Here is a 26026-nt window from a genome sequence, read left to right as displayed (position 1 = left end):
CACTGAAGCGTCAGCCTAGATTTTGTGCTCCAGTCTCTGGGGTGGGACTTGAGCCCACAACCTGCTGACTCAGAGGCAAGAGTGCTACCAACTGAGCCACAGCTGACACTATCTAAGACCAGTAGCTGCAGGGTGCACAGCACCACCAGCAAGGGTCGCTCTCTACCCATCAGAAGAGAGTTCTATGCATATGTGTTTACACACTTATGCAGGGCTTTGCTTCCAGCCAGTAAATTTTCAATGTTCTGAAAGAGGGGCCTGACCGTCTGCCTTCTTAAAACACTAAACGTGACTCTGCAATAAGTTTATTCCAACAGAAACCCCCACCCCCTCCCCAGCACTTTTTAAAACCCAATTTGGTTCTATACTGACCGCTCTGAAGTTGGGTCAATAGTGTCAAGCCCAAGCAGAATGAAATGACCTCCAGGAGGGAGTCTCACACTACTGCGTCTCAGTGTCAGATCGGGATCTGACTCTGGAGTTATGCCTCCAGGTGCTTTTGCATCAAGCTGCACATCATTGGGAAAGTGGCAATATAACTGCACCCTCAGACTTGTCAAATCTTTTGCATTGGCAGTTTATCTTGAGAACAAAACTTCTTTCTGTGTCCCACTGGACAAAAATAACCTCGCCTCTATTCATTGCAGGGAGTATCGTGTAGTTTACACTGGTCTCATCCTGATAATTTTAGACTCCTGTATAAGCATTTTTTAAATCTCTAAAGCAGGGAAATTCCAGTAATATTTTTTATTTTTTATTTTCAGGGTGCCAAGGCAATTTCTGTGTCTCTGATAACCAACACATCAATCACAAAGTTGAATCTGAAGGATAACTGGCTGGAGGCAGAAGGTGCCAAAGCTATTGCGGACATGCTGAAGGAGAACTGTTACATTGCAGGTTTAAGCATCTATATAACATCTTTATATATTGACTTTAGTCTGCAGAGCAGTGTGATGCTGCTTTTCACCACACAGGTCCTCTTTTGGTCACCTGTGACATTGTGTCCCAGTAAGAGTTGGATTTTTCAGGAGGGAAGAAGAGAAAAAGGGAGAATATTGGAAAATTTAAAAAACTGTATTGGTAATCTCACCATTCACTTCAGCGGAAAAGAAAATTGGGCATGTGTATAACGGGCTGCTGATTCACTGAGCTCGTTCGTGCTGCTGGCATTGACCAATTTCACCCCCATACTAATTTTTTTATATATATATAGTTTATTTATAATATATGCTAGTTCCTGCCAACTGCCCTTATGTACTGGTTACACCGTATACGGTTGTGCTGCCCAGCATCACTGCTATCTGATTGACATTGGCAGGGAGCTTGGACATGTATAGCATTGACTAGCTTTAAGGGCCCAATGGCCTTTCTTTTCCTTGACTTTTCTTATGTTCCTTTCTGTTTCTCCAAATTGTTTGTTTTTAAAACAAATCTTCAACGAGTTGTGCTCGGGGCTTAGCATAGGCCACACAGGTAGTCTATGTGAATATGTGGCCTCTCACCTTCTCTGGTACACCATTACCAGACAATATGAAGTTGTGTGGGATTCCCACTCCATCCTAGTCAGTACTACGGGCCTGGCCAGCCACTTGCTGTTTATTTGTTTGAGTGAGCAGTGGCGAGGATTTAGGGCCCTGTATTGAGCAAGAGAGCGGACAAAGACCAGTCCTTGTCTGGGGCCAGCTGTGGGGCAGGTAACAGTGGATGAACGCTGCAGATTGAAGCCAAGGAACAAGGCGCAGGCATGGGTAGGAGGTGACTTGGGGTTTGGGCTGGAAAAGATACCAGAGGCCCTCGGAGCCAGGAGGCTGGCTTTGAAGTGGGAGAGTGAAGATTGGCCCACGGTAATCATATGACCAATAATACTAACAGTTAAGTGGCTACCACAAACCAGTCAAATTGCTTGAATAATGGAAACATGGCTTGCGTGATTCCTGAAAGATCAATCAGATCATTAGACGATGACATGACTGAGTGTCTTGTTTAGTCTGTGTCCCAGTTGGAAGGCCAGAGAGGAGTTGAGCATAACATTTCTAATAATAATAAAGGTATTTACAGACATCAGGGAATAATACATCAATGCAGTAATCTAACTCTGGGTTCAGATAAGCATTATAATCCACATAATCTTTGCAACAGGGTTTATGATCCACCTGATTAGAGTTCTGCCTTGACTTCTAATTACTTTCCAGTGTTTATTTTAACTGTGAAATAATATTCATCCTGACTTGAGAAGTTTCCCTCCCTCATGGCTTACTGCACATGCATGGCACTAAGCTTTGCAGAGCAGAAGGTCCCAAGTTTGGTCTGTGATTTCAGCTGAAGTGGCAATTAGGGGTGCTATAATTGGCTTCAGCATCCCTAGGCGAGGGAATGGAGATGTTAGCCTGGGTGTCGGCTCCTGATTGCTATCTAGTGACTTTTGCTGAAAAATGCACTTGTGTGGACATCTGATGAAGCCAGTATCAGGCCTCAGCCTCTAAAATTAGGAATTGGAAATGGTTTTTTTAAAATAATAAATTAATTACTTTGAAAACTTAACTGTTTATATTTTTAATTTAGATGGGAAGCTAATGAGTGTTAATAATTCTTGTGCCTTTTTCTTTTAGAAAAAGGGGTCCAATTGTGAGACTCTTTCTTTAATATTGTCTTTTTTTTTACTTATAGATGTTGACTTGTCAGACAACCAACTGGGAGTTGAAGGGGCCGAAGCGATCTTCGCTATGCTCACGGAAAACTCAACACTGCTAAAGATTGTCCTTTCTGGAAATAATTTTGATGATCACACTGCTAAGTACCTGGCCAAGGCTATAAGCAACACAAACAATTTGCAGATCTTAAACGTGAGCCACAACAAGATCGGTGATGCTTCAGGTATGGTTGTATCGTGTCTGCGTCACAATTTTTGTTTGCATACAAATAAATCATCCGGTGTTCACAAATCAATGGATTGTGAATAAAGGTTGACGCACAAATACCCCATTGGTAAATGTCTTGACTTTTTGTTTGCATAATTTGCCCCTCTTCTCCAATTTTCTCACTTCCTTGGGTGCTGACTGCCCTCTGGTACTTAGCAAGTTTCAGACAGTTTATTAAGTTTTACTAAGATGTTTAATTAGGCTTCACTATCTTATTTGTTACTTTCTAAAGGCGAAGAGCTTGGAAATGCCATAGCAGAAAGCACTGGGATGAAGGAGCTGAACTTAAGCTGGAACTATCTACGTGGCAAGGGATGTATAGCAATAGCAGAAGGCCTCGGGGTGAGTACTGCAAGGCTGTAGGGATTGCTGTGGCTGTTTGCAGTGGAATAAAGAAACAAATTATAGTTATGCATCATGATAATACATGCAAGACATGGTATTTAGGGGTATCAAATGAAATGGCCAATTTTCCTTTCCTGGAGCTGTTCTGCAAACAGTTTGTTTGCAGTGCACTGGCAGTGTGCTGGAGTATAACCTCAGAGCTCAAACTTCCAGTCATGCCTAATTTAAATATCGCTGGTACGCACAAGGGTGTACGTGGAAACGTACAACTCGGCACAGGCCGTAGGGAAGAGTAAGTCCAGGTGCTCCTGGAATCTTCAAGGCAGCATAATAGTGTGTCGTTAGTTCTAGCTACTTCTCAATTTAATTCAGAATAATTTCAGCAGTTTCATGGGAACAGCTATATAATCTTTTGTCAAAGGATTAAAAACATACAACTCTTGCCTTTTTTCTCCCAGCATTTCTATTGTTCTCCTAAATTGAAAAAAAACATGTTGTCCTGTCTTTCAAAATTAGGGAAGTGAAGTATTTAAACAATAGATTCATTGATAAGTTACAATCTCTCTGGAAATTTTTCATTCAAAGCCTCAAGTGAGAGATTCATAGGTGTTGTACTTTGGAAGCACTCAGATTCTGACGTAATCAGGCTTGCACACTGTACAGTAGAAGCCCGGTGAGATACGGATTTCTGTGCAGTTCAGTGTTTCAGGGAAGCAGGATTGTTAACATGTCAGCTGAACCTTAAAATTTAAAAGTGTCAAACTCCATTTTTGTCAGTCAAAAGCTAATGTTTGCATGTCGATGTTTCTCTTGTTTATTTTAATACACCTTCCCCTGTCTATGTGCTTTGCTTCTGTTGCAGGCTGGGGTGGTCACTGTACCCCAAGCAGGAGTGAGGCCGCCTCTGCAGTCTGCCTTGGAGGGAGCTGGTAAAAGGCCAGCAGGGTTGTGCTAAGCAGTAGGTGAAGGCAAAGGTGGATGAATGCATGGGGCTAATGCCACGGGTGCATATATGGGGCTCCTGGTAAAACTCACCATAATGCAGAAAAACTGCATACAACTGCTGGATCAAAATATTTTAGCAGTAAAAGTACTTTCCGAAGAGGGTGAGGCAGATTTGTTACAATATAAATACCGACACTTGCCGTTGCAGTTCCCATTCGTGTTTTAATGGAGGAGGGGTGAGGTTCTGTGGGGAATGCAGAGAGGCTCCAAATGTTCTTGGTGCCCAAGGCTCCAAGAATTCTTAATCTGGCTCTGGGTGAAGGAGCAGGGAAAACAAATGAGGGTATAAAGAATGATGGTGCAGAAATCGGAGGTGGGTACTGGTTTTGACTATGAAGCTTCCCTTTTTTTTCCAAGGTCTGATAGAGTAATTGTATGATCAGCGGGAGGGAGGATTCTTGATTTGTGACGGGGAAACAGGTGTTAATGGCTTAGACAAATTTCTTCAGCAGTTACCAAGGGGTTTACAGTTTTTTCTCCTCATCAACTTCCAAATAAGCCATATTACAAAGGTGGGGGAGAGGGAGTGGTGGCACACTACTGAACATGGCCTCCATAACTAAGTGGAAAAGACTAACAGCATTTAGAAAAAGTTCTGAAGCTGCGACATCTTTTTGAATGTTAAAAAAACAAAAATTAAGTCATTTCCTGATAATACCCAGCCTGTGTCTTTAAAACAGACAGCACTTGAACGCAGCTGAGGAAATGGTAGCACCAGGTTTTTATGGGGGCAGTCTGACCCTGATCTGCATTGAACGCTATTAAAGGAAATCGTTGTGTAAAGCCATCTGACACCCATTTGCATGTAATGTGTGTTGCTGTACCATCTTCAGGCACAGTGAGGTGCAAAGGATTACCGCTCTTTTTATTTCTGCATTGTACCCATTTTTCGAGTGCTATTTGAGAGCAGGGCAGAGGAAAATCTGCCCTAACATCACTTCAGTTTAAACTGTGTGTTTATAATATATCCATTTGGATCACAAGTACACTCGTAATTCTGTTTTATCATCATTTAGCACCATTACCTTTTATACTTACAAATGTCTTGCTTTGGAATTTTGAACTTGAATGAATTAAAGGAGAAAGAATATGATGGAGCATATTTCAAGATAGTAACACATTTCATGGATCAGATGATATTGGCGAACTGTTCAAGCTTCATTCTAGTGATTTATACTGTCACCTTGTAACACAGTCTTGAATATCTATTATCCCATGTTTAATGCACTGTTAAATTGAATTAGATTTTCTGTGAATTGCTATGCCCTTGAATAAGCAACGATATAGCACTGCTTTTGCCTAATGCAGTCAAGACATGCCCAATTCCTTTCAATAACCCCCAATGCTAAGAATGAGTGTGCACTGTCAAGTAGCCCTTTTTAAGTTTTGTAGGATGATATTGCAGCATCGTGGAGCACCAACATGCTGTGCCACACAGTGGTTAGATGTGAGTTTGCACCTGTAATTTCCCATGAGTTCTTGTTCTTAAGCACGCTGCAGTAGAAAGAAAGGAAGCACAGCTTCCGTACAAAGAAAGAGGGAAAATCAGAGGCACAAACACCCCTCTTAGCCACTAACTAAACAGCCGCATTGACAAAGGCCTGAGAAGTTCGCCTCAGACTTTCTGCCACTGTACCAACGTAAGTTTGCTAGATATGTGTAAACAGGGTTTCCACCGCGCTTCCAGCAATTTTCAGCACTGTAGCAGCAGACAATCTGAGGAAATTTAAAGCCCTGAGGTAAATAGCAGGTGAAAGGACTAGATAGAATAATTTAAACAAAACATTGCAAGGAACTTTGGAAACATTAAAGGAGAGGGAGGTTCCTGATATGAAATTATGGGGGAGAAATTGTTTGGTAATTTTGACTCTGTGATAGTGTAAAATGGGTGATAGCGAATAGGCAGCCCGTTTTACATTTCTCTCAATTTTTATTTCCATTGATTTCAAATGCCGACTTGCTATCACCCGTTTTTACACTATCGCAGAAAGTCAAAATGACCCCCATTGTGCTCAAAATGGGTGTAAAGTCGGTGGAGCGACTGCTCTGTGCCGTCCTGAGGGCCAAGTCAAATTCGGCTTCGAACCTCATTTAAATGCCATTGGTGACTTGTGGGTGAGAAACTGGGCTCCCGTTGCAGCTCAGAGGTTGGGGAGGGTGGGAAATCGCCCGGCTTTCGTGGAGCCGGTCTGCAGGTCGGAGTGACGCCAATATGATGTCTGACGCACGTCTGATCCAGATCAGGCATGACAGATCGCGACACATAATTCGAAGGCCTAAAGCCCATTTTATGGGAACAAAACAGACTTAAGTTACATTTCCCTCTCAATGTGTGGTAATTACTCACTGTGTCCTGGTGGATAGGTTAATTTTTTGTGCAAAGTTGTTTTTAAAAAAAAAATAGATAAAATGAAAAAGGGACTGCAAATGCTGCAAAATGTAATTTTTGTTCTTTATTTCAATTTTAAAATGTTCCCCTCCCATGGAACGCTTTACGTAGAAGCAGACAAACTTTTACAACACCAGCCATATGATGTGTTTCTCAATGTTATTAACAAACAGCTGTTTTGAAGAAGCAAAAATAGAATTGATTCCAAAAACCTGCATTTGAATTGTAAACACACCATGCACAGTCTTCGGCTTTAGGCGAAGAGGTGAACGTTCCTTAAATCTGATGTCAGGTCCAGGAAACTGAAGTGTGCAAAATTTGCAAATCCTTCCATTGAAAACGTAGTTGAGTGTAGTCCATTTTTTTTCCCCACAGGATAATGTTTTTCTGCAGGTACTGGATTTGTCCTATAACGGATTTGGGAATGAGGGAGCAAAAGCCCTTGGTGAAGTTCTTAAAGTTAATAATGTGCTTGAACAGCTGAATATCAGGTATAGCAACATCTACATTCTTGTGTTACAGACTGGGTACCGTTTTTCTGACTATATAAAGTGGTTTCATTGCAGATTATCATTCATGTTGATTGGAATTGTTTATGCAAATAAAAATTTGTAGTTTGCACGGATTGAATGCTGATTTTTCACAAAAGAAAGAAAATGGGGTAGATTTTTCCCTCCGTGTGATTTTATTTTACGGTGGCTAGCTGGTGGAACACCGATAGTGCCGGCGGGAGGCCCAATCCATTAACATAGGGCCGCAGGAAAACGAGCAACCCAGGGCAGCCTGCCTGCTCCTAGCCGCCACAATATTGGGCAGCTCAACTGGCCTCCGGGCCCAGGAGAAAGGCAGGTCTGAGAGGGAAGTCTATTCTTTGGGCCAGAGAGTGTCTTGGTACAGGACCAGATGTTGGAAAGAGAATGAGTGGCTCTGCACAGTGATAGGCTGTAGTATTAGTGAGTGGGGAGGCAATTCTTCCATTTGCATGACATTAAAGGGAACTCAACTAGAAATGTAATGACTTTTTAAAAATTTGTTCCTCCCTCCTTTTTTTTGTCCATTCTCCTGAAGACCCATGCTGGGCATCTGCAGCCTTCTGCTATCTCACCCAAGACACCATTCTTCATGTCTGAGCCTAAACATTGAGTGTCGGCAGGTCATTTAGCCGTTGGGACATCGTAGTTGAGACTGATCTCACTCAACATCTATACACATGCACTTCCAGGCAGAAGTTACTGGTTAGCAATTGGGAGTGGAAGCCCTGGTGGATCCCCCCCCCCCCCCTCCCTCCTTAACTCAACGCAGTCCAGGGTAGAACCTGGGACTTTCTTGCTCTGCATGGCTCAGTACCACATTAGGTGGCACGTTTACCCACTTGGTTCCCCTGTGACTACTAAAATACTGAATTTTAAGATTTAATTTGTGAAAGAACAAAGGGGTAAATAAGCAGCACTTCATTCATCATTATTCAAATGAAAAAAAGCTGGATCCTAGGAACTGTTTCACTGGTTGAAGCAGATGTTTGTTATACTTGGGAAATGCCGAGGATTATTTTTGTAATCTGTAGTATCATACATGTGTAATTGTGACTAGACTGAAGAACGTGTTCTTGTAAGAGAAAATGTGTTTATTTACATTTATATAGCATCATACTGCATCGTTCAAAGATAAATGAATTTCTCTGGAAAGCAGTCACTATTATTTACACATAGCATAATCCCACAAACAGGAACCAGATGAATGACCAGTTAATCTGTTTTTGATGGTGTTGGTTGAGGGAGAAATATTGCCTAGGACACCAGGAGAACTCCCTTCTATTTGAATAATGTCAGTGGGATTTTTAACATCCACCATAACGGGCAGATCACATCTCACTCAAAGAAGGGCACTTCTGGCAATGCAGCACTCCCTCAATACTGCGCTGAAGTGTCAACCTGCATTATGTGCTCAAACCTTGGAGTGGGGTTTGAACTCATAACCATGTGACTCAGAGGCAACAGTGCGACCAACCGAGATAATCTGTAAAAGGGAAAATGAAGTTGTGATTGAGAAAAAAACTATAATTCACATACAGAATTATCTTTGATAAAAGCTTAACTTCTAGGTTGGTCCAATAAAATATACAGTACTGTTTTAGATATCCAACCCCTGATCAATGTATGGATTTGAGATTGTAAAAGGTGATTTTTTTTGTTTGTTTTGGTCTTGTAGTAATAATCGTATTTCTCCAGAAGGAGCAGTGTACTTATCCATGGGGCTGAGAGAAAATACCACACTAACTGTGCTTAATGTAAGTATATTACTGAGCAGGTATAGTCTTATTAAATGGCTCATTGTAAAAGAGCTATTCCAACCATTACATCAAATAATTAATCACAGTTTCAACAAATCTTTACCTAAAAGTGCACAAAAACAAGGTGCGGTGCGCGGACTACCCATGTTAGTTAGGACCAATGCGGGCAGCACGTAAAATCCGTGCTGCCTGCACATTGTAATGATTCATGCGTGCAGCCAGCACAATTCATTGGCTGCACTCCACTTGGGAGGAGTGGCGATATCTTGATACCAGGACGCTACATAAAGGCAGCCAGCACCTCTTAAAGGGGAGGTGCATTCTGGTTGCAAAACCTGTACTGCAACAACTTCAGGAGGAAATGGCTGAAGGAGGGAGAGCGCGGGCACCAAGGTTCTCTGATGCTGCTCTGGAAGCCTTGGTGTAGGTAGTGGACAGGAGGAGGGACATCCTTTTTCCTCCAGGGGACAGGAAGTCCTCCAGGCATCTGATGAGGCAGCGGGAGGACATTGCTCAGAACATCCATGCCAGGAGCATTGCCCCAAGAACATGGCTGCAATGCAGGAAAAAATTCAATGATTTGACAAGAGTTGTTAAGGTAAGAGCACTGCTGAAATACTTTCTCATCACAGCTGCACCACTCACAGCCTCATTAATTATAACACTCACAGTACTCACCTCCCTCACTACCCTGCACTGCACTACACTTCACTAACATTCTTCTCATCCCCACACACTCAGCAGTATTACAAACTTCACTTAGCCACAAATCGCATCTCTCACACACACTCAGCTATTCCACCATGACAGCCACATTCTCTAAACACCTCACAAGACTGTGGCTAACACACTTCTTGCAGGAGAAGGTGGAACACAACACGAAGCAACTGGCAGCTACCGGAGGAGGAAGAGCATGTCTGCACACCCTCTTTTCCCCACCCCCAACCCTTAGAAGAGAGCGTCCTGGCAATAATGATTGACTCTCACAAGCACCAGCTCAGATACTTGACACCACGCGGACTTTAGAGGCTAAGTTAGAGGCCCTGGTTGGGAGGGAGTGGAGCTGAAGTAATTAAAGTCAGTTTCAATGGGAAGAAAGGAGATAGAGGATGGATCAGGATGCAGAGCAGAGGCCAAACAAAGTAGGTAAAACAATGGAGAATTAATGGGTTGGTGAGAGAAAAGGGGGAACTATTGTAGCAGCTGAGATTTTTCTTAATCATCTGTTTGGTTCTGGTATCGAATAGTTATCATGGACCAATCTGCAATGCTAGCGGCTCGCTACAATTATATAATATTACAAACCTACAGATACACGATTTTAATACTCTAGATAATACTTGATTTGTACAGTGCCTTTCATCTCAAAATGTCTTGGTGCTTTACTGAATTGCAGAGACAGTTGTCATTGGAGGCAAGACGATCTTACTTGATTGTGGAATTTTTTACTTTAATTTAAGGATGGTTGCTGTAACAATACTAGCTCTGTAGTCTGCTAATAGCACTAAAAGAAATTCCTGGCTCCAGAAAAAACTTCTATTAATACATTTCCAGCAGCAAATAACAGGATATCATAACTGGCTATGACACCAGCAGAAATATTTCAGTTTTTGGTATGAAATAGCCTGACATGCCTTGCTAGCCTAGTAATTGTTTATTACTGTATATGTATTATCTGATACTCACTTTCGTTTTACACGTCTTCAGGTAAAACATTTATCTATATTTCACTGCCTCTCTTAATGGCGTGGCTCATCCAAAATTCTGCTGCCTGTATGCTTTCTGTTCCTCTGACTCTGGCCTTTTGAGCATCCCACCCCCTCCCTTCATCCCACTATTGGCAGTCGTGCCTTGAGCCATCGAGGCCACACAATCTGCAAATCCCTCCCTAAACCTTTCTGCCTCTCCACCTCCCTCTCCTCCTTTAAGACCCTCCTTAAAACTCATCTCTTTGACCAAGCTTTTGATCACTCCTCCTAATATCTCCTTCTTTGGCTCGGTGTCCATTTTTGTCTCATTACGCCTCTGTGAAGCACCTTTTTTCCTTGTTGAAGGCACTATATAAAATCAAGTTATTGTTGGTACCATATAGAAAGAAAGAAATTGCACATATATAGTACCTTTCACACCCTCATGATGTCCCAAAGCGCTTCACAGCCGTTGAAGTACTTTTGAAGTGTAGTCACTGTTATTTTGTAGGCAAACATGGCAGTCAATTTGTACAGAGCAAGGTCCCACAAACAGCAGTGAGATAGATGACTAGATAATATGTTTCAGTGGTGTTGGTTGAGGGATAAATGTTGGCCAGGACACTGGGAAAACTCCCATGTTCTTCAAGTGGTGCCTTGGGATCCTTTGCGCCCATCTCAGCAGGCAGATGGGGCCTCAGCTCATCAGCTATCGATGTCATGGCTGAGACCAGTTAACTGAACAGAGACTAGAGAAACTGGAACCTTCTAGTCTACGTGTTAGCCTAGCATTCTCATCTTCTGAGTCAGAAGGTTGTGGGTTCAAACTGTTGAGCACATAATCTATGCTGATACTTCAATGCAGTAATGAGGAAGTGCCGCACTGTCAAAGGGCTTGTCTTTTGGATAGCACTCAAGATTAGGAATAGAAAAATTAGCCAGAGTTCCCTTTCCTAATTTCTATCCAATAACCTCCATACCTACACTCCAGGAAGTGGATGTTTTTTTAATTCGTTCTCAGGATATGGGCATCGCTAGCAAGGCCAGCATTTATTGCCCACCCCTAGTTGCCCTTGAGAAGGTGGTGGTGAGCCGCCGCCTTGAACCGCTGCGTTCTGTGTGGTGAAGGTGCTCCCACAGTACTGTTAGATAGGGAGTTCCAGGATATTGATCCAGCGACAATAAAGGAACGGCGACATATGTCCAAGTCAGGATTGTGTGTGACTTGAAAGGCATCTTGGAGGTGATGGTATTCCCATGCACCTGCTCATCTTGTCCTTCTAGGTGGTGGAGGTAGTGGGTTAGGGAGGTGCTGTCGAAGAAGCCTTGGCAGGTTGCTGCAGTGCATCCTGTGTATAGTACACGCTTAGCCATGGTGTACCGATGGTGGAGGGAGTGGATGTTTAAGGTGGTGGATGGGCTGCTGATAAAGCGGTCTGCTTTGTCCTGGATTGTGTCGAGCTTCTTGAATATTGGTGCAGCTGCACCTATCCAGGCAAATGGAGAGTATTCCATCACACTCCTGACTTGTGTCTTGGAGGTAGTGGAGAGGTTTTGGGGTGTCAGGAGGTGAGCGACCTGCCACAGAATACCCAGCCACTGACCTCTAGTAGCCATGGTATTTATGTGGCTGGTCCAGTTGAGGTTCTGGTCTGTGGTGACCCCCAGGATGTTGCTGCGGGGGGGGATTCGGCGATGCTAATGTCATTGATTGTCATGGGGAGGTTCACTGATCCCCAGTGACTTCAGTTTTACTAGGGCTCCTTGGTGCCGCATTCAATCGAATGCTGCCATAATGTCAAGGGCAGTCACTCTCATTTCACCTCTGGAATTCAGCTCTTTTTTCCACGCACGGACCAAGGCTGTAGTGAGGCCTGGAGCTGAGTGGAACCCAAACTGAGCATCGGTGAGCAGGTTATTGGTGAGTAAGTAATGCTTCATAGCACTGTCGACAACTCCTTCCATCACTGCTTACGAATGAGAGTAGGCTGATAGGACGACAATTGGCCCGGTTGGATTTGTCCTGCTTTTTGTGGACAGGACATACCTGGGCAATTTTCCGCATTGTTGGGTAGATGCCAGTGTTGTAGCTGTGCTGGAACAGCTTGTCTAGAGGCACAGCTGGTCTTTAACATTACAGCTGGGATATTAACCAGACCCACAGCTTTTGCTGTGTCCAGTGCACTCAGCCGTTCCTTGATATCGCGTGGAGTGAATCGAATTGGCTGAAGACTGACATCTGTGATCTTGGGAGGAGGCCGAGAAGGATCATCCACTTGGCACTTTTGGCTGAAGCTGTGTGTGTATTTTGAGTGAGAATATGGTCAACATTGTATGTGATGCCCCCCCAGGAAGAAATAATTTACTCACTCATCATCTGTTTCAGCTTATACATGAAGAATTGCCACTTGAGCGAGGTACAGAGGCCTGCCAGTACCTATGGAACTGTACCCCAGCAAGAGTCAGCCCCTTCATGAGAGAATGGGAGACAGTTGAAAATAACATGCAATTGAATCATTTTAAAAGCCACTTCAAGTTATTAAGCTTTTGTGATCTGCGTTCACAAAACCAGGTGGGATTGTGAGTTGTGAGGAGGATGCAAAGAGGCTTCAAGGCAATTTGGACAAGTTGAGTGAGTGGGCAAATACATGGCAGATGCAGTATAATGTGGATAAATGTGAAGTTATCCACTTTGGAAGGAAAAACAGAAAGGCAGAGTATTATTTAAATGGTGATAGATTGGGAAATGTTGATGTACAAAGGGACCTGGGTGTCCTTGTACACCAGTCACTGAAAGCAAACATGCATGTGCAGCAAGCAGTTAGGGAGGCAAATAATATGTTGGCCTTCATTGCAAGAGGATTTGAGTACAGGAGTAAGGATGTCTTACTGCAGTTATACAGGGCCTTGATGAGACCACACCTGGAGTATTGTGTGCAGTTTTGGTCTCCTTACCTAAGAAAGGACATGCTTGCCATAGAGGGAGTGCAGCGAAGGTTCACCAGACTGATTCCTGGGATGGCAGGACTGTTGTATGAGGAGAGATTGGGTCGACTCGGCCTGAAGACTAGAGTTGAGAAGAATGAGAGGGGATCTCATTGAAACATATAAAATTCTGACAGGACTAGACAGACTGGAGGCAGGGAGGATGTTTCCCCTGGCTGGGGGGTCCAGAACGAGAGGTCACAGTCTCAGGATACGGGGTAAGACATTTAGGACTGAGATGAGGAGAAATTTCTTCACTCAGAGGGTGGTGAACCTGTGGCATTCTCTACCACAGAAGGCTGTGAAGGCCAAGTCACTGAATATATTTAAGGAGCTAGATAGATTTCTAGGCACAAAAGGCATCAAGGGGTATGGGGAGAGAGCGGGAATATGGTATTGAGATAGAGGATCAGCCATGATCATATTGAATGGCAGAGCAGGCTCGAAGGGCCGAATGGCCTACTCCTCCTCCTATTTTCTATGTTCACAGATGGCCCGGAATCCAATGCAAAGTGCTGGTTGTTATGCGATATTGAAATCCATAAAAGACAATCCCAAAAGTGCCATAGTATCATTGGATTTCTCTGTAAGTATTATTCTGCACGTTAACTAATATCTAGTGTAAAAATAAAACTAGCAAATTTCCTAAACTTCTTCATCAGTTCAGATGAAGGATCTGTGCCTGAATTGTTAACTTGTCTGTTTTCTCCACAAATACTGACTGGCTGAATGTTTCTGGCATTTTCTGTTTTTATTTCAGATTTCCAGCATCTACAGTTTTATCTTTTTTATTCAAATCTTCCATAGCATTTCTCACAGGACATGGGAGAGGATGTTTTGATTTTTGCTGTTGTACCACAGCAGTCTTAAAGCCAACAGCTGTTTTCACATTGCTGTAATATAATTATAGAAATTTTTGCTAAAGCTATACATCACATAACCCAATCAAAGTAAGAATATTGCCAATCTCACTAATGCAGAAATTTATTTTAGTGCCAGGGCAGGCTGAAGATGCGCCCGCCCTCAAAGTGCAAACCTCACCCATCTAAATTCTGGGACTTCTGCCTTCCCATCCACCCTTGATGACGTGCGCCACTGTTATAAAAGCTGCAGTTTGCCAGGACCCATTCAGCAAGGTAGAAGTAAGGGGAAGCGAGATAAGTACATGAGAGAGAAAGGAATAGAAGGATATGCTGATAGGGTTAGATGAAGTGGGAGGAGGCTTGCGTGGCGAATAGGCACCAGTTGGGCCTGTTTCTGTGCTGTAAATTCTATGTAAGTACTTTGTTAAAGGGAGCATTGCTCACTGAGATTGCTTGTGGAGACTTGGGGTGGAATTGCAAAAACTTTTTCACAGCAAGCCTTCCCCTACATTCCCCTTGGAACGCATTCAGTTTCAAGAGATTTACTGAGCCAGGATCGGAGAGTTGCACTGTGGGCTTCCCACTTTACATAATCTATATATTGGAGGAAGAGGGGCAGTAGAAGGCTTAACGGAAGCCAGATTAATCAGGTAGCACCAGAGCAGAGCCAGGCCACCTCAGCACAACCCATCCAGCCATGATTAATAGACCCAGGTGTGTTCTCCAAGACCTTTCCCTAGAGGTTCTGTCTCTGGAGGCTGGGCTTCAGTCGGAAACCAACCCATCAAATCACTCAAACAGTTTCAGAACTCACTGCAGGGTCCAAAAGCAGTCCAGGAGAAAACCACCAAGTGGGAACGGAATTGAGTTGGGTTGGGCAGAAAAGACTCTGGGCAGATTGGATCGGGCCAGCTAATCAATGACCTTTGCCCTATGATGAAACCCTGAGGTGTGCCACCCTGAGGCCATGATTTCAGGCTTTAAAAGGCATGATGCAACAAATGTACTGTAGACACTAGACTTATAAGTTATTTAGTGTTTATGAAGACCTGAGCCCTTTCACCATGAAGATCACTGTGTTCTACTTAAACTGTCTTTGTGAACCACATGGCACCATAGCTGTGAATCTTTATAATTCTGTTCAGGATATCAGAGTTAATAAGGATTTTGAGGACTTGTTCAATGATGTGAAGGAACAGGTACCAAATCTTCAAGTGAAGCATGAGAAGAATACAGATGACTTCAAAAAACCAAGATCCAAGGTAAAAATGTACTTTTTTTTTTTGCCTGACAGAAAGTTAATATTTTCTGTTGTTTGATGTGGATCACTTAATCTGCAATACCTCTGGGTTTAACCCTATTGGGTTCTTTTCGGTATTATAAATTATTCTGGTCATTTGAATTAAAGGGGAACTGCTATTATCTATATTGTCATGTAATCCTAAATGTTGTAAAAGGTATTTGTCAACCTACTGACGTTACTCGGTCATCCTCCACTCTGCATAGAATGCTTTACAATTACTGCTGAGAAGCAGCTTTCAAACAGGCAGTGTGCGGGCAGTCTTCTTTTCTCACCCCGGTGACATAATGAAGTTCGGGTCCACTGAAAGCACCAGTGCTCCTCATCAAGGTGTCATCAAAATGCAACTTCATTCAAAACAAAATGACTACTTCCCCCTCCCTCCATCAAGCATCAGTCCCTCAGAATGGGTCACTAGTTCTAGTAACTCACTTTCTTAGTTCCCTATATATTGGTGATAAAATTCCCAACAGAGACACATGTAAAGAGAAGGTCTTTGCCCTGAGGGCTATCTTAGTATATTTTTTTATTTCTTTCTCCCCTCAAAAAGGATGGAGTAGCAACAGAAATAAGCAAAGTCATCCAGTGGGGTGGAGATATCGAGACAAACCAGTTACTAACAAAAGTACAGCAGGCATGACTTCTTGAGGACAAGCAGGTGATCTGCTCCCTGACCCCTGGCGATGCTGCTCTATAACTGGCCTCTAGGAGGTGCAGGAGAGCTACTTGGACGAATTCTCCTTTCATGAAATTACATGGCATCATCAGGTCAAACATGGGCAAGGAAACCTCCTGCTGATTACCACCTACCGCCCTCCCTCAGCTGATGAATCAGTCCTCCTTCATGTTGAGCACCACTTGGAGGAAGCACTGAGGGTAGCAAGGGCACAGAATGTACTCTGGGTGGGGAACTTCAATGTCCATCACCAAGAGTGGCTCGGTAGCACCACGACTGACCGAGCTGGCTGAGTCCTGAAGGACATAGCTGCCAGACTGGGCCTGTGGCAGGTGGTGAGCAAACCAACACAAGGGGAAAACCTACTTGACTTCGTCCTCACCAATCTACCTGTCGCAGATGCATCTGTCCATGATAGTATTGGTAGGAGTGCCCACCGCACAGTCCTCGTGGAGACGAAGTCCCGTCTTCGCACTGAGGACACCATCCAACGTGTGTGGCACTACCACCGTGCTAAATGGGATAGATTCAGAACAGATCTAGCACCTCCAGACTGGATATCCATGAGGCGCTGTGGGCCATCAGCGGCAGCAGATTTGTATTCCAGCACAATCTGTAACCTCATGACCTGGCATATTCCTCACTCTACCATTACCAACAAGCCAGGGGATCAACCCTGGTTCAATGAGGAGTGTAGAAGAGCATGCCAGGAGCAGCACCAGGCATACCTAAAAATGAGGTGCCAACCTGATGAAGCTACAACTCAGGACTACATGCATGCTAAACATCGGAAGCAACATGCTATAGTCAGAGCTAAGGGATTCCACAACAAATGGATCAGATCAAAGCTCTGCAGTCCTGCCACATCCAGTCATGAATGGTGGTGGACAATTAAACAACTAACAGGAGGAGGACGCTTTGTAAACATCCCCATCCTCAATGATGGCAGAGTCCAGCACGTGAGTGCAAAAGACAAAGCTGAAGCGTTTGCAACCATCTTCAGCCAGAAGTGCCGAGTAGATGATCCATCTCGGCCTCCTCCCGATATCCCCACCATCACAGAAGCCAGTCTTCAGCCAATTCGATTCACTCCACGTGATATCAAGAAACGGCTGAGTGCACTGGACACAACAAAGGCTATAGGCCCCGACAACATCCCAGCTGTTGTGCTGAAGACCTGTGCTCCAGAACTAGCTGCGCCTCTAGCAAAACTGTTCCAGTACAGCTACAACACTGGCATCTACCCGACAATGTGGAAAATTGCCCAGGTATGTCTTGTCCACAAAAAGCAGGACAAATCCAATCCGGCCAATTACCGCCCCATCAGTCTACTCTCAATCATCAGCAAAGTGATGGAAGGTGTCGTCGACAGTGCTATCAAGCGGCACTTATTCACCAATAACCTGCTCACCGGTGCTCAGTTTGGGTTCCACCAGGACCACTGCTCCAGACCTCATTACAGCCTTGGTCCAAACATGGACAAAAGAGCTGAATAACTGCCCTTGACATCAAGGTAGCATTTGACCGAGTGTGGCACCAAGGAGCCTGAGTAAAATTGAAGTCAATGGGAATCAGGGGGAAAACTCTCCAGTGGCTGGAGTCATACCTACCACAAAGGAAGATGGTAGTGGTTGTTGGAGGCCCATCATCTTAGCCCCAGGACATTGCTGCAGGAGTTCCTCAGGGCAATGTCCTAGGCCCAACCATCTTCAGCTGCTTCATCAATGACCTTCCCTCCATCATAAGGTTAGAAATGGGGATGTTCGCTGATGATTGCACAGCGTTCAGTTCCATTTGCAACCCCTCAGATAATGAAGCAGTCCGTTCCCTCATGCAGCAAGACCTGGACAACATCCAGGCTTGGGCTGATAAGTGGCAAGTAACATTCACGTCAAACAAATGTCCGGCAATGACCATCTCCAACAAGAGAGAGTCTAACCACCTCCCCTTGACATTCAACGGCATTACCATCGCCGAATCCCCCACCATCAACATCCTGGGGGTCACCATTGACCAGAAACTTAACTGGACCAGCCACGTAAATACTGTGGCTACAAGAGCAGGTCAGAGGCTGGGTATTCTGCGGCGAGTGACTCACCTCCTGACTCCCCAAAGCCTTTCCACCATCTACAAGGCACAAGTCAGGAGTGTGATGGAATACTCTCCACTTGCCTGGATGAGTGCAGCTCCAACAACACTCAAGAAGCTCGACACCATCCAGGACAAAGCAGCCCGCTTGATTGGCACCCCTTCCACCACCCTAAACATTCATTCCCTCCACCACCGGCGCACTGTGGCTGCAGTGTGTACCATCCACAGGATGCACTACAGCAACTCGCCAAGGCTTCTTCGACAGCACCTCCCAAACCCGCGACTTCTACCACTTAGAAGGACTAGGGCAGCAGGCACATGGGAACAACACCACCTGCACGTTCCCCTCTAAGTCACACACCATCCCAACTTAGAAATATACCGCCATTCCTTCAATGTCGCTGGGTCAAAATCCTGGAACTCCCTTCCTAACAGCACTGTGGGAGAACCTTCACCACACGGACTGCAGCGGTTCAAGAAGGCGGCTTACCACCACCTTCTGAAGGGCAATTAGGGATGAACAATAAATGCTGGCCATGCCAGCGACGCCCACATCCCCTGAACGAATAAAAAAAAATGTGGAGAGGTGTCTCATCTCTATTTGGTGGGCATCCTCTGTGGCTCAGCCATGTGCAAGAGCTTCCTAGAACTACAGAAGAATGCCATTCACCACATTGTGTCCATGCCAGCCCTTGTGAGAGCACTCCAAAAACTAATCCCACAGCCCCACTTTCTACCCAGAACCCTGTACAGGATTTGCAACTTTCACCCTCATTTTGTTGCTTTCATTTCACTTCTTAATTAACTCTCATAAAATGTCTGTTCTTAATGCAGATTTTTGCCACATTTGAAAATCTATCAAAATAGCCATAAACATAAGCCACTCTACACAAACCCTAAATTGCAGTTGGGATACATTTGATGCTTTGTGAAAATAGTGACGTTTAATGAAATATTTATGAGTTTGCAGTAATGCCTGCTGCTACCTTTTTGAAAATCTATTCTAGAGCTCCTACACGTCTCACTAAGTTTATCGTATGACAGCTTACTCATATAAGACAAGGAAGGCCCCCGCTTTGATTTCTAATCAGCGCTCAGTTAGCTAACACCATTGGGGGCACAACCTGGGTTAGGGAAGGGAAAATCAGCCAGGGTTCCTGCTCTAGGCTGCCATCCAGTGACCCCCTACTAGAAATAGAAGTATGTGGATGGCAGTTAAGGATAAAGTCAGGTTTGGCTGTAATGCCCCTGCAGCTATTCTGTCAAAACTTATTATCCGAGCTCACCAGTGAATAACGGTGAATGACCGGTGGCCCGCACTGCAGAAACGAGTCCGCATCGTCAGGAGAGGAAGGGAGGAGAGAAAACTGGCAGGGAAAAAAAAATGTCAAAAAAAAAAAGAGAAAAATAAAATCTGAGGTAACCAGACACAGTTCGGTGCAGGAGGAATGTAGCATATTTCCACTGATGCTAACTAACACAGTTCTTTTTCATTTGTCACAGGCAGATCCCCTTACTAAACTGAAGGAATACATGAAGGAGAACCACCTGCTGTTGGAGCATTTCTTAGACAATTTCGATATAGCTGAGAGCAGATGTATCTTCCTAAACGAGTTCCAGGAGGGACTGAAGGTCAGTGTGTATAATGAAAATACGGCCTTGTCTGATATCTTGTTTATATCATAGCCCTGCCTTTGCTGGCCGCAACGCAGTGTAAATGAGCTGGTGAGCATGTCTCTGGAGGCAGGGAGCACCACCTTGTGAGGTGCTCTCGTTTCCTATCTCCAGGCGCAAAGCAGCATTGCCAACAAGCGTAAGTGGCTACCGCTGGTACTTTGATCTGAGCAACGGCGTCAAACAATGTAGCCTTCCCCTATGAGTTAACATAGAACAGAATTGCATTTCATAGTAAAAACAATGGAAACTCCTCATATTTCACAAGTAAAATGGTTATAGAAACTTCACAACTCGTGGAAATCTTATGCCAATTTTTTTTTAAACTGGTGCATTTCCAAACCCAAGTGTTGTACATCATTTGAACCACCAGTGGGTGCACTATGTACACAGCCACTTTTGAAGTAGATCATTCCCTAAGTAAAGATAAAGATAAAAAAGAAAAAACTACAAATGCTAGAAATCTAAAATAAAACAGAAAATGCTGCAAATACATGGCCATCCAGTCCCCAATTCTTTTTTTTTTATTGTCTTCATCTATACTTACACTAAAAAAAGGTCTCCATCCAAAACTGCAACCTGTCCTTGATATGGACTTGCCCTTTCTTGCCATTATTTTCCATTCCCTTAAATACCCCCATTATTTGATAATAGTTATGTTGAATTCTTTTCTGACGTTCATTCTACAAGCTTAACTTTGGCACACTCTCGCAAATTTTGAACTGACAAGTCTTGCAGCAAATCCCACATGCCCCAAAGAATAGCAGCTACTCCCTCCTGACTGCTCCCTCCCAGCTGTCATCAGTTTACAACTCCATGCAGCAACTTTTTCCACTCATGCGCTTTGGCCACAGTGCGGGAACTGCCTGCAGAAATCGCAACAGAAATAAACAATAAATAGAAAATCCTTTGCACAAGCATGTGTGTGGCCACAGAAATTATATTTTATTCACGCAGTTTTTTTTTCCAAATTTGCGATTTGCTCACCTCTTCGGCTGGTACCTATGGATTGAACAAGACGTATAAGGGAATTTTTTTCCCGAGGGACTCAAAAAGTGAAGTGGCCATTTCCTCGCACCCCTCCCCCTTGCCTGTCGTAAAATTGCCTTTGTATAGGAGCAGTAGAAATTGTTTTTAAAAGCACTTTTTAAACATTTAAGTAGTGACGAGTTCAAGTTACAATTTCACACCCAGCAAAGTCATGATTTCCCACTGTTAGTGTGATTAACAGTTTAAGTGCTGGGTGAGTAGCACTGTTTTGAAGCGGTTTATTTTTAGGTTGCAGACGGCTGTGCAAGACCAGTGTCACTGGCACAGGTCTAAGTGCAATACAAAGCAACTGCGGAGTGGAATCAAATCTGATTGCTTTAGTGCAAAGAGTGATGTGTAACCAGGGATAATGTTCGCTTGGTTATAAAGTGACAACTCCTGTCTGTTTCAGAATGCTAGAGTCCCTTTAAATGAGGTTGAACACCAAAGGCTGATAGAATTACTGGACAAAGAAAAGGATGGTGAGATTGATTTCAGGTGAAAGACTCTAATTATTTACAGAACAAAATCCTGTATTCATTCACCACTGAGTGAATAGCAGAAAGCTGATTGGCAGTAGGGCACAATAATGATCCAGTTATAACCTATACCAAGGGTCGTAATTCCCATGTAATTTTGCTTTTAAGCTGCAAATTAATTCCTGTTATACTCTGAATTGACTATTATTTTGCATGATGCTGTCACAATAACCTCCAAGTCTTTAATCAGTATAATTTCAGTTCTAGTCGAAAACTGGCATTAGAACTGTTTTCATTTTTTTGCAGCCACAGTACATAACAATTAGAGCAAATGGCTAGACAGTGAATCCTCCATTATCTGCCACAATAAATAAAACCCACTATGGTCAATAATGGAAGTCCCACTGTCTAGCCATGCGCTCTAGATAATCAAGAGACCTACTAAATAAACTTCAATAAAGTTAATACTATGTTGTAAACTGTTTGATTTTTGAAAAGGATGGTGACCCCCATCTTCAAAGGGGACCTAAGAGCTTCCCGATCACTCAGTGAGTTTATCCAGTGAATAGCTGAGTCAGGAAGCTTCCGGGTTTGATCGTCTGTCCAGATGAGTTAGCCGATCTCAGCTGGGTTGCAACATGGGCATAGCTATTTGCCTCGGATCCCCTGGTTGAGGAGGGGAGAATTGTCCGGGATTCCCTAACTGCTATGTGTTAACTCCTGCTGGAAAAGCAGCCGTATGGACAGGAGCAGGCTCAGCTATGATGCCCCCTATGTTTGAATAGTCTGCCGAGGCAAATGCTTGGAAAATGACCATTTGGGCAAGATTCTGCAGTGAAAACTTGTAGAGAAAAAAGTTAATGAAACCCCATCGGCACCACCCATAATTGTCGTCTATTTTGTTGAACCACACAGTGTTGCCAACATTCGCAATTTCATTAACAATTTATTGACTCAGCAACATTATTTTATTGGCCAGATTTCACAGGGATAAAAGGGAGAGAGATAACAAGAAAGGTGTGTTTTTTTTCTCTCTCCCACCTATTCCCATGAATATTGTACAAAAACAATGCAAAATCAATAAATTGCTAATGCAATGTTGATATTCTATTTTCCTTCAAACTCTTTTGGACTTTTTTTAAACAAATGAGCAAATGTACTACATGGTGTAATACAGACCAGCGTGGTCCTATATTCAATCTCTGATCCCTACTAGGTTATACAATCTCAGCCAGTGTGGTGGTAGGGGTACTACTGTGCTGTCTGGGGCAGAGAGGGTGGGAAATATCAGCCAGGTTCACAAGATTACCAAGGTGTGAATCCTGCTGTAAAATGTGCATATGTGGATATTGGGCAAGAACAGGATAAGGCTCTACTCTGATGCCCTGTATGACCAAGCAACTTCCCGGCACTTACTGTCCTGGCCCATGAATGAAGAATGACTACTTAGAATCATAGAGTCATAGAAAGGTTACAGCACGGAAGGAGGCCATTCGGCCCGTCGAGTCTGGGCCGGCTCCCTAGCCCCGTGGCTCTGTAAATGTTTTCCTTTCAAGTACTTATCCAGTTCCCTTTTGAAGGCCATGATTGAATCTGCCTCCACCACCCCCTCGGGCAGTGCATTCCAGATCCTAACCACTCGCTGTGTAAAAATGTTTTTCCTCATGTCACCTTTGGTTCTTTTGCCAATCACCTTAAAACTGTGACCTCTGGTTCTTGACCCTTCCACCAATGGGAACAATTTCTCTCTATCTACTCTGTCTAGACCCTTAATGATTTTGAATACCTCTATCAAATCTCCTCGCAACCATCTCTGTTCCAAGGAGAACAACCCCAGCTTCTCCAGTCTATCTACATAACTAAAGTCCCTCATACCTGGAATCATTCTAGTAAATCTCTTCAGCACCATCTCTAAGGCCTTCACATCTTTCCTGAAGTGCGATGCCCAGAACTGGATACAATACTCCAGTTGTGGCTGAACCAGTGTTTTATAAAGGTTCACCATGACTTCCATACTTTTGTACTCTACACCTCTATTTATAAAGCCCAGGATCCTGTATGCTTTTTTAACCGCTTTCTCAACCTGCCCTGCCACCTTCAACAATTTGTGCACATATACCCCAGATCTCTCTGTTCCTGTACCCCTTTTAGAGTTGTGCCCTCTAGTTTATGTGGCCTCTTCTTGTTCTTCCTACCGAAATGTATTACTTCACATTTTTCTGTGTTAAATTTCATCTGCCACGTGTCCGCCCATGCCACCAGCGTGCCTATATCCCCTTGAAGTCTATCACTAGCCTCCTCACTGTATACTGCCCTTCCAAGTTTTATGTCATCTGCAAATTTTGAAATTTTGTCTTGTATACCCAAGTCCAAGTCATTAATATATATCAAGAAAAGCAGTGGTCCCAGCACCGACCCCTAGGGAACACCCACTGTACACCTCCCTCCAGTCCGAAAAACAACCGTTCACCACTACTCTCTGTTTCCTGTCCCTGAGCCAATTCTGTATCAAGGTACTTAAAGGGCTTCCGCTGTCCTGAAATTCATTCTGAGCTGACCTACCAGTGCCATATCGAAGAGAGGAGGGTTAAAAAAGCAAAATTGGCCTCTAGGCGATGAGCAAGACTGCTCCCAGGTGGCGGTCGCATTGATTTTCCTTCTCACATTGTGGGTAAATGGCAGGCAACTGCTGAGCATCTCCCCTAATTGGAACGGTTGAGACTGGGAATGTTTTTTCTGTCATTATGTTAGACTGAATCTGTAAAATACCTATTTCAGATGATTTATTAAAGTCAGTACAGATTTAAAGATGCAATTGTGTGAGCTGGAGATGCAATAACTGAATTGGAGTCGAGACACAATGTTATCACTCTTAGGGAATTATTTATCCAAGACCCTCATTGTCTAAAATCTTCAATAATGTTAACAATTTTATTTTTTATTTCAGAGAATTGAACACATTGCTACTAAGCAACTAATCTCATTGCAAGTAAAGCCTGTCTTAATTAGATGCCAAAAAAGAATTACTTCATAACCACAGGAGTTTTGGAATCTTAACAATTCACCTGCATGGACATGAAACCAAATGCATGTTTTATTGTAACATTAGCCCTACTGTGAATTAGTTACTTTTTCAGTCCTAGAGCTGTAACTACGTATATCTTAACCATGCCTTTTACTTTGCTTTCATACACAGAACTCAAAATGAAAAAAAAAATGTACTTCAGTAGTGTAAGTGTTTAAATTTACTGAAATAGATACTGACTTTTTTTCCCCTAAAGGAAAAGTTTTATCTAGCAGCTGTTCCAATAACCTTGCGTCTAAAGGCATATCCTTACATAATACTAAACAATGCAGATCAGAAGGTGCAAGTTCTGATTTCCCCCCCCCCCACCCCCCACTTCTCTGCTGAGGTAGCTGCTTTCAGCTGAAGCAACATTTGGGGCACTATTATAATCGGCCTCAACATCCCTGGGTTAGGAATCCTGCTCCTGACTGCTGACTTTTGACTCCTGCTGGAAAATGCACTTGTGTGGCGGTTGCAAAGGTAAGAACAAGATCGGGCTTGACTGGATGCTCCCTGTGGTTGAATATCCTGCTGACACTCGCTGTCTGGCCTCACCCATGAAGAACTTGGAAACGGTACCAGAGAGCTCCTTGTGCACGTAGAACTGCATCCCACCAAGAGTGGCTTCAGAAAAAAAGGAGAGAGTTCAAAACAAAATTCACCTTCTCCTAATTGGAACAGCTGAGACTGGGAAAGTTTTTTCTATCATTATGTTAGACTGTATCTGTAAAATACCTGTTTCAGATGATTTATTAAAGTCAGTACAGATTTTGAAGTTGCAATTGTGTGAACTGGAGATGCAATAACTGAATTGGAGTTGAGGCACTCTTACGGAATTTTATATCCAAGAGCCTCATCTGTCTAATATCTTCAATGTTAACAATTTAATGTTTTATTTCGGTGTATTAAACAAATTACTACTAAGCAGCTAATATCATTGCAAGTAAGCCTGTCTTAATTCGTTGTTGTTGTTAATTTGCTGCGAAAGAAGAATGACTTCCTAACCATAGGAGGCTTGGGGGTAGAAAGTTGTGCCAGTTTCACAGGGACCAACTTCCTAAGGATGCCTGAAAGACATTCGACCTGATATTGGGTCAGGCCATTTTTCAGGCATCCCTGGTGACCACCTAAAACAGGCATTAGGCCCCTTACATATGGAGCTCAAATATACCATGTCACGTAAACCAATTTACTTCTATACTTCGATTGCTACTATTTCCACTATAA

General features: G+C 43.5%; 1 protein-coding gene across 1 annotated transcript in view; it reads left to right on the top strand.

Moving 5' to 3' along the window:
* lrrc74b (leucine rich repeat containing 74B) overlaps nucleotides 1-25723 on the top strand; it is a 41148-nt gene extending 15425 nt beyond the window's left edge. Inside the window, exons 4-13 of the mRNA XM_068006083.1 lie at nucleotides 765-897; nucleotides 2668-2874; nucleotides 3151-3260; nucleotides 7033-7148; nucleotides 8866-8944; nucleotides 14111-14206; nucleotides 15629-15745; nucleotides 20054-20182; nucleotides 21666-21751; nucleotides 24680-25723. Of these exons, the coding sequence (XP_067862184.1) occupies nucleotides 765-897; nucleotides 2668-2874; nucleotides 3151-3260; nucleotides 7033-7148; nucleotides 8866-8944; nucleotides 14111-14206; nucleotides 15629-15745; nucleotides 20054-20182; nucleotides 21666-21751; nucleotides 24680-24710 (1104 nt within the window). The 3' untranslated portion in view covers nucleotides 24711-25723. The remainder of the gene's footprint in view (nucleotides 1-764; nucleotides 898-2667; nucleotides 2875-3150; nucleotides 3261-7032; nucleotides 7149-8865; nucleotides 8945-14110; nucleotides 14207-15628; nucleotides 15746-20053; nucleotides 20183-21665; nucleotides 21752-24679) is intronic.
* Nucleotides 25724-26026: the final 303 nt, after the last annotated feature.

Source organism: Heptranchias perlo, chromosome 25 (assembly GCF_035084215.1).
Source record: "Heptranchias perlo isolate sHepPer1 chromosome 25, sHepPer1.hap1, whole genome shotgun sequence".
NCBI lineage: Eukaryota > Metazoa > Chordata > Chondrichthyes > Hexanchiformes > Hexanchidae > Heptranchias > Heptranchias perlo.
Note: the sequence above shows the minus strand (reverse complement) of the source record. Positions and strands in the feature narration are given on the sequence as shown.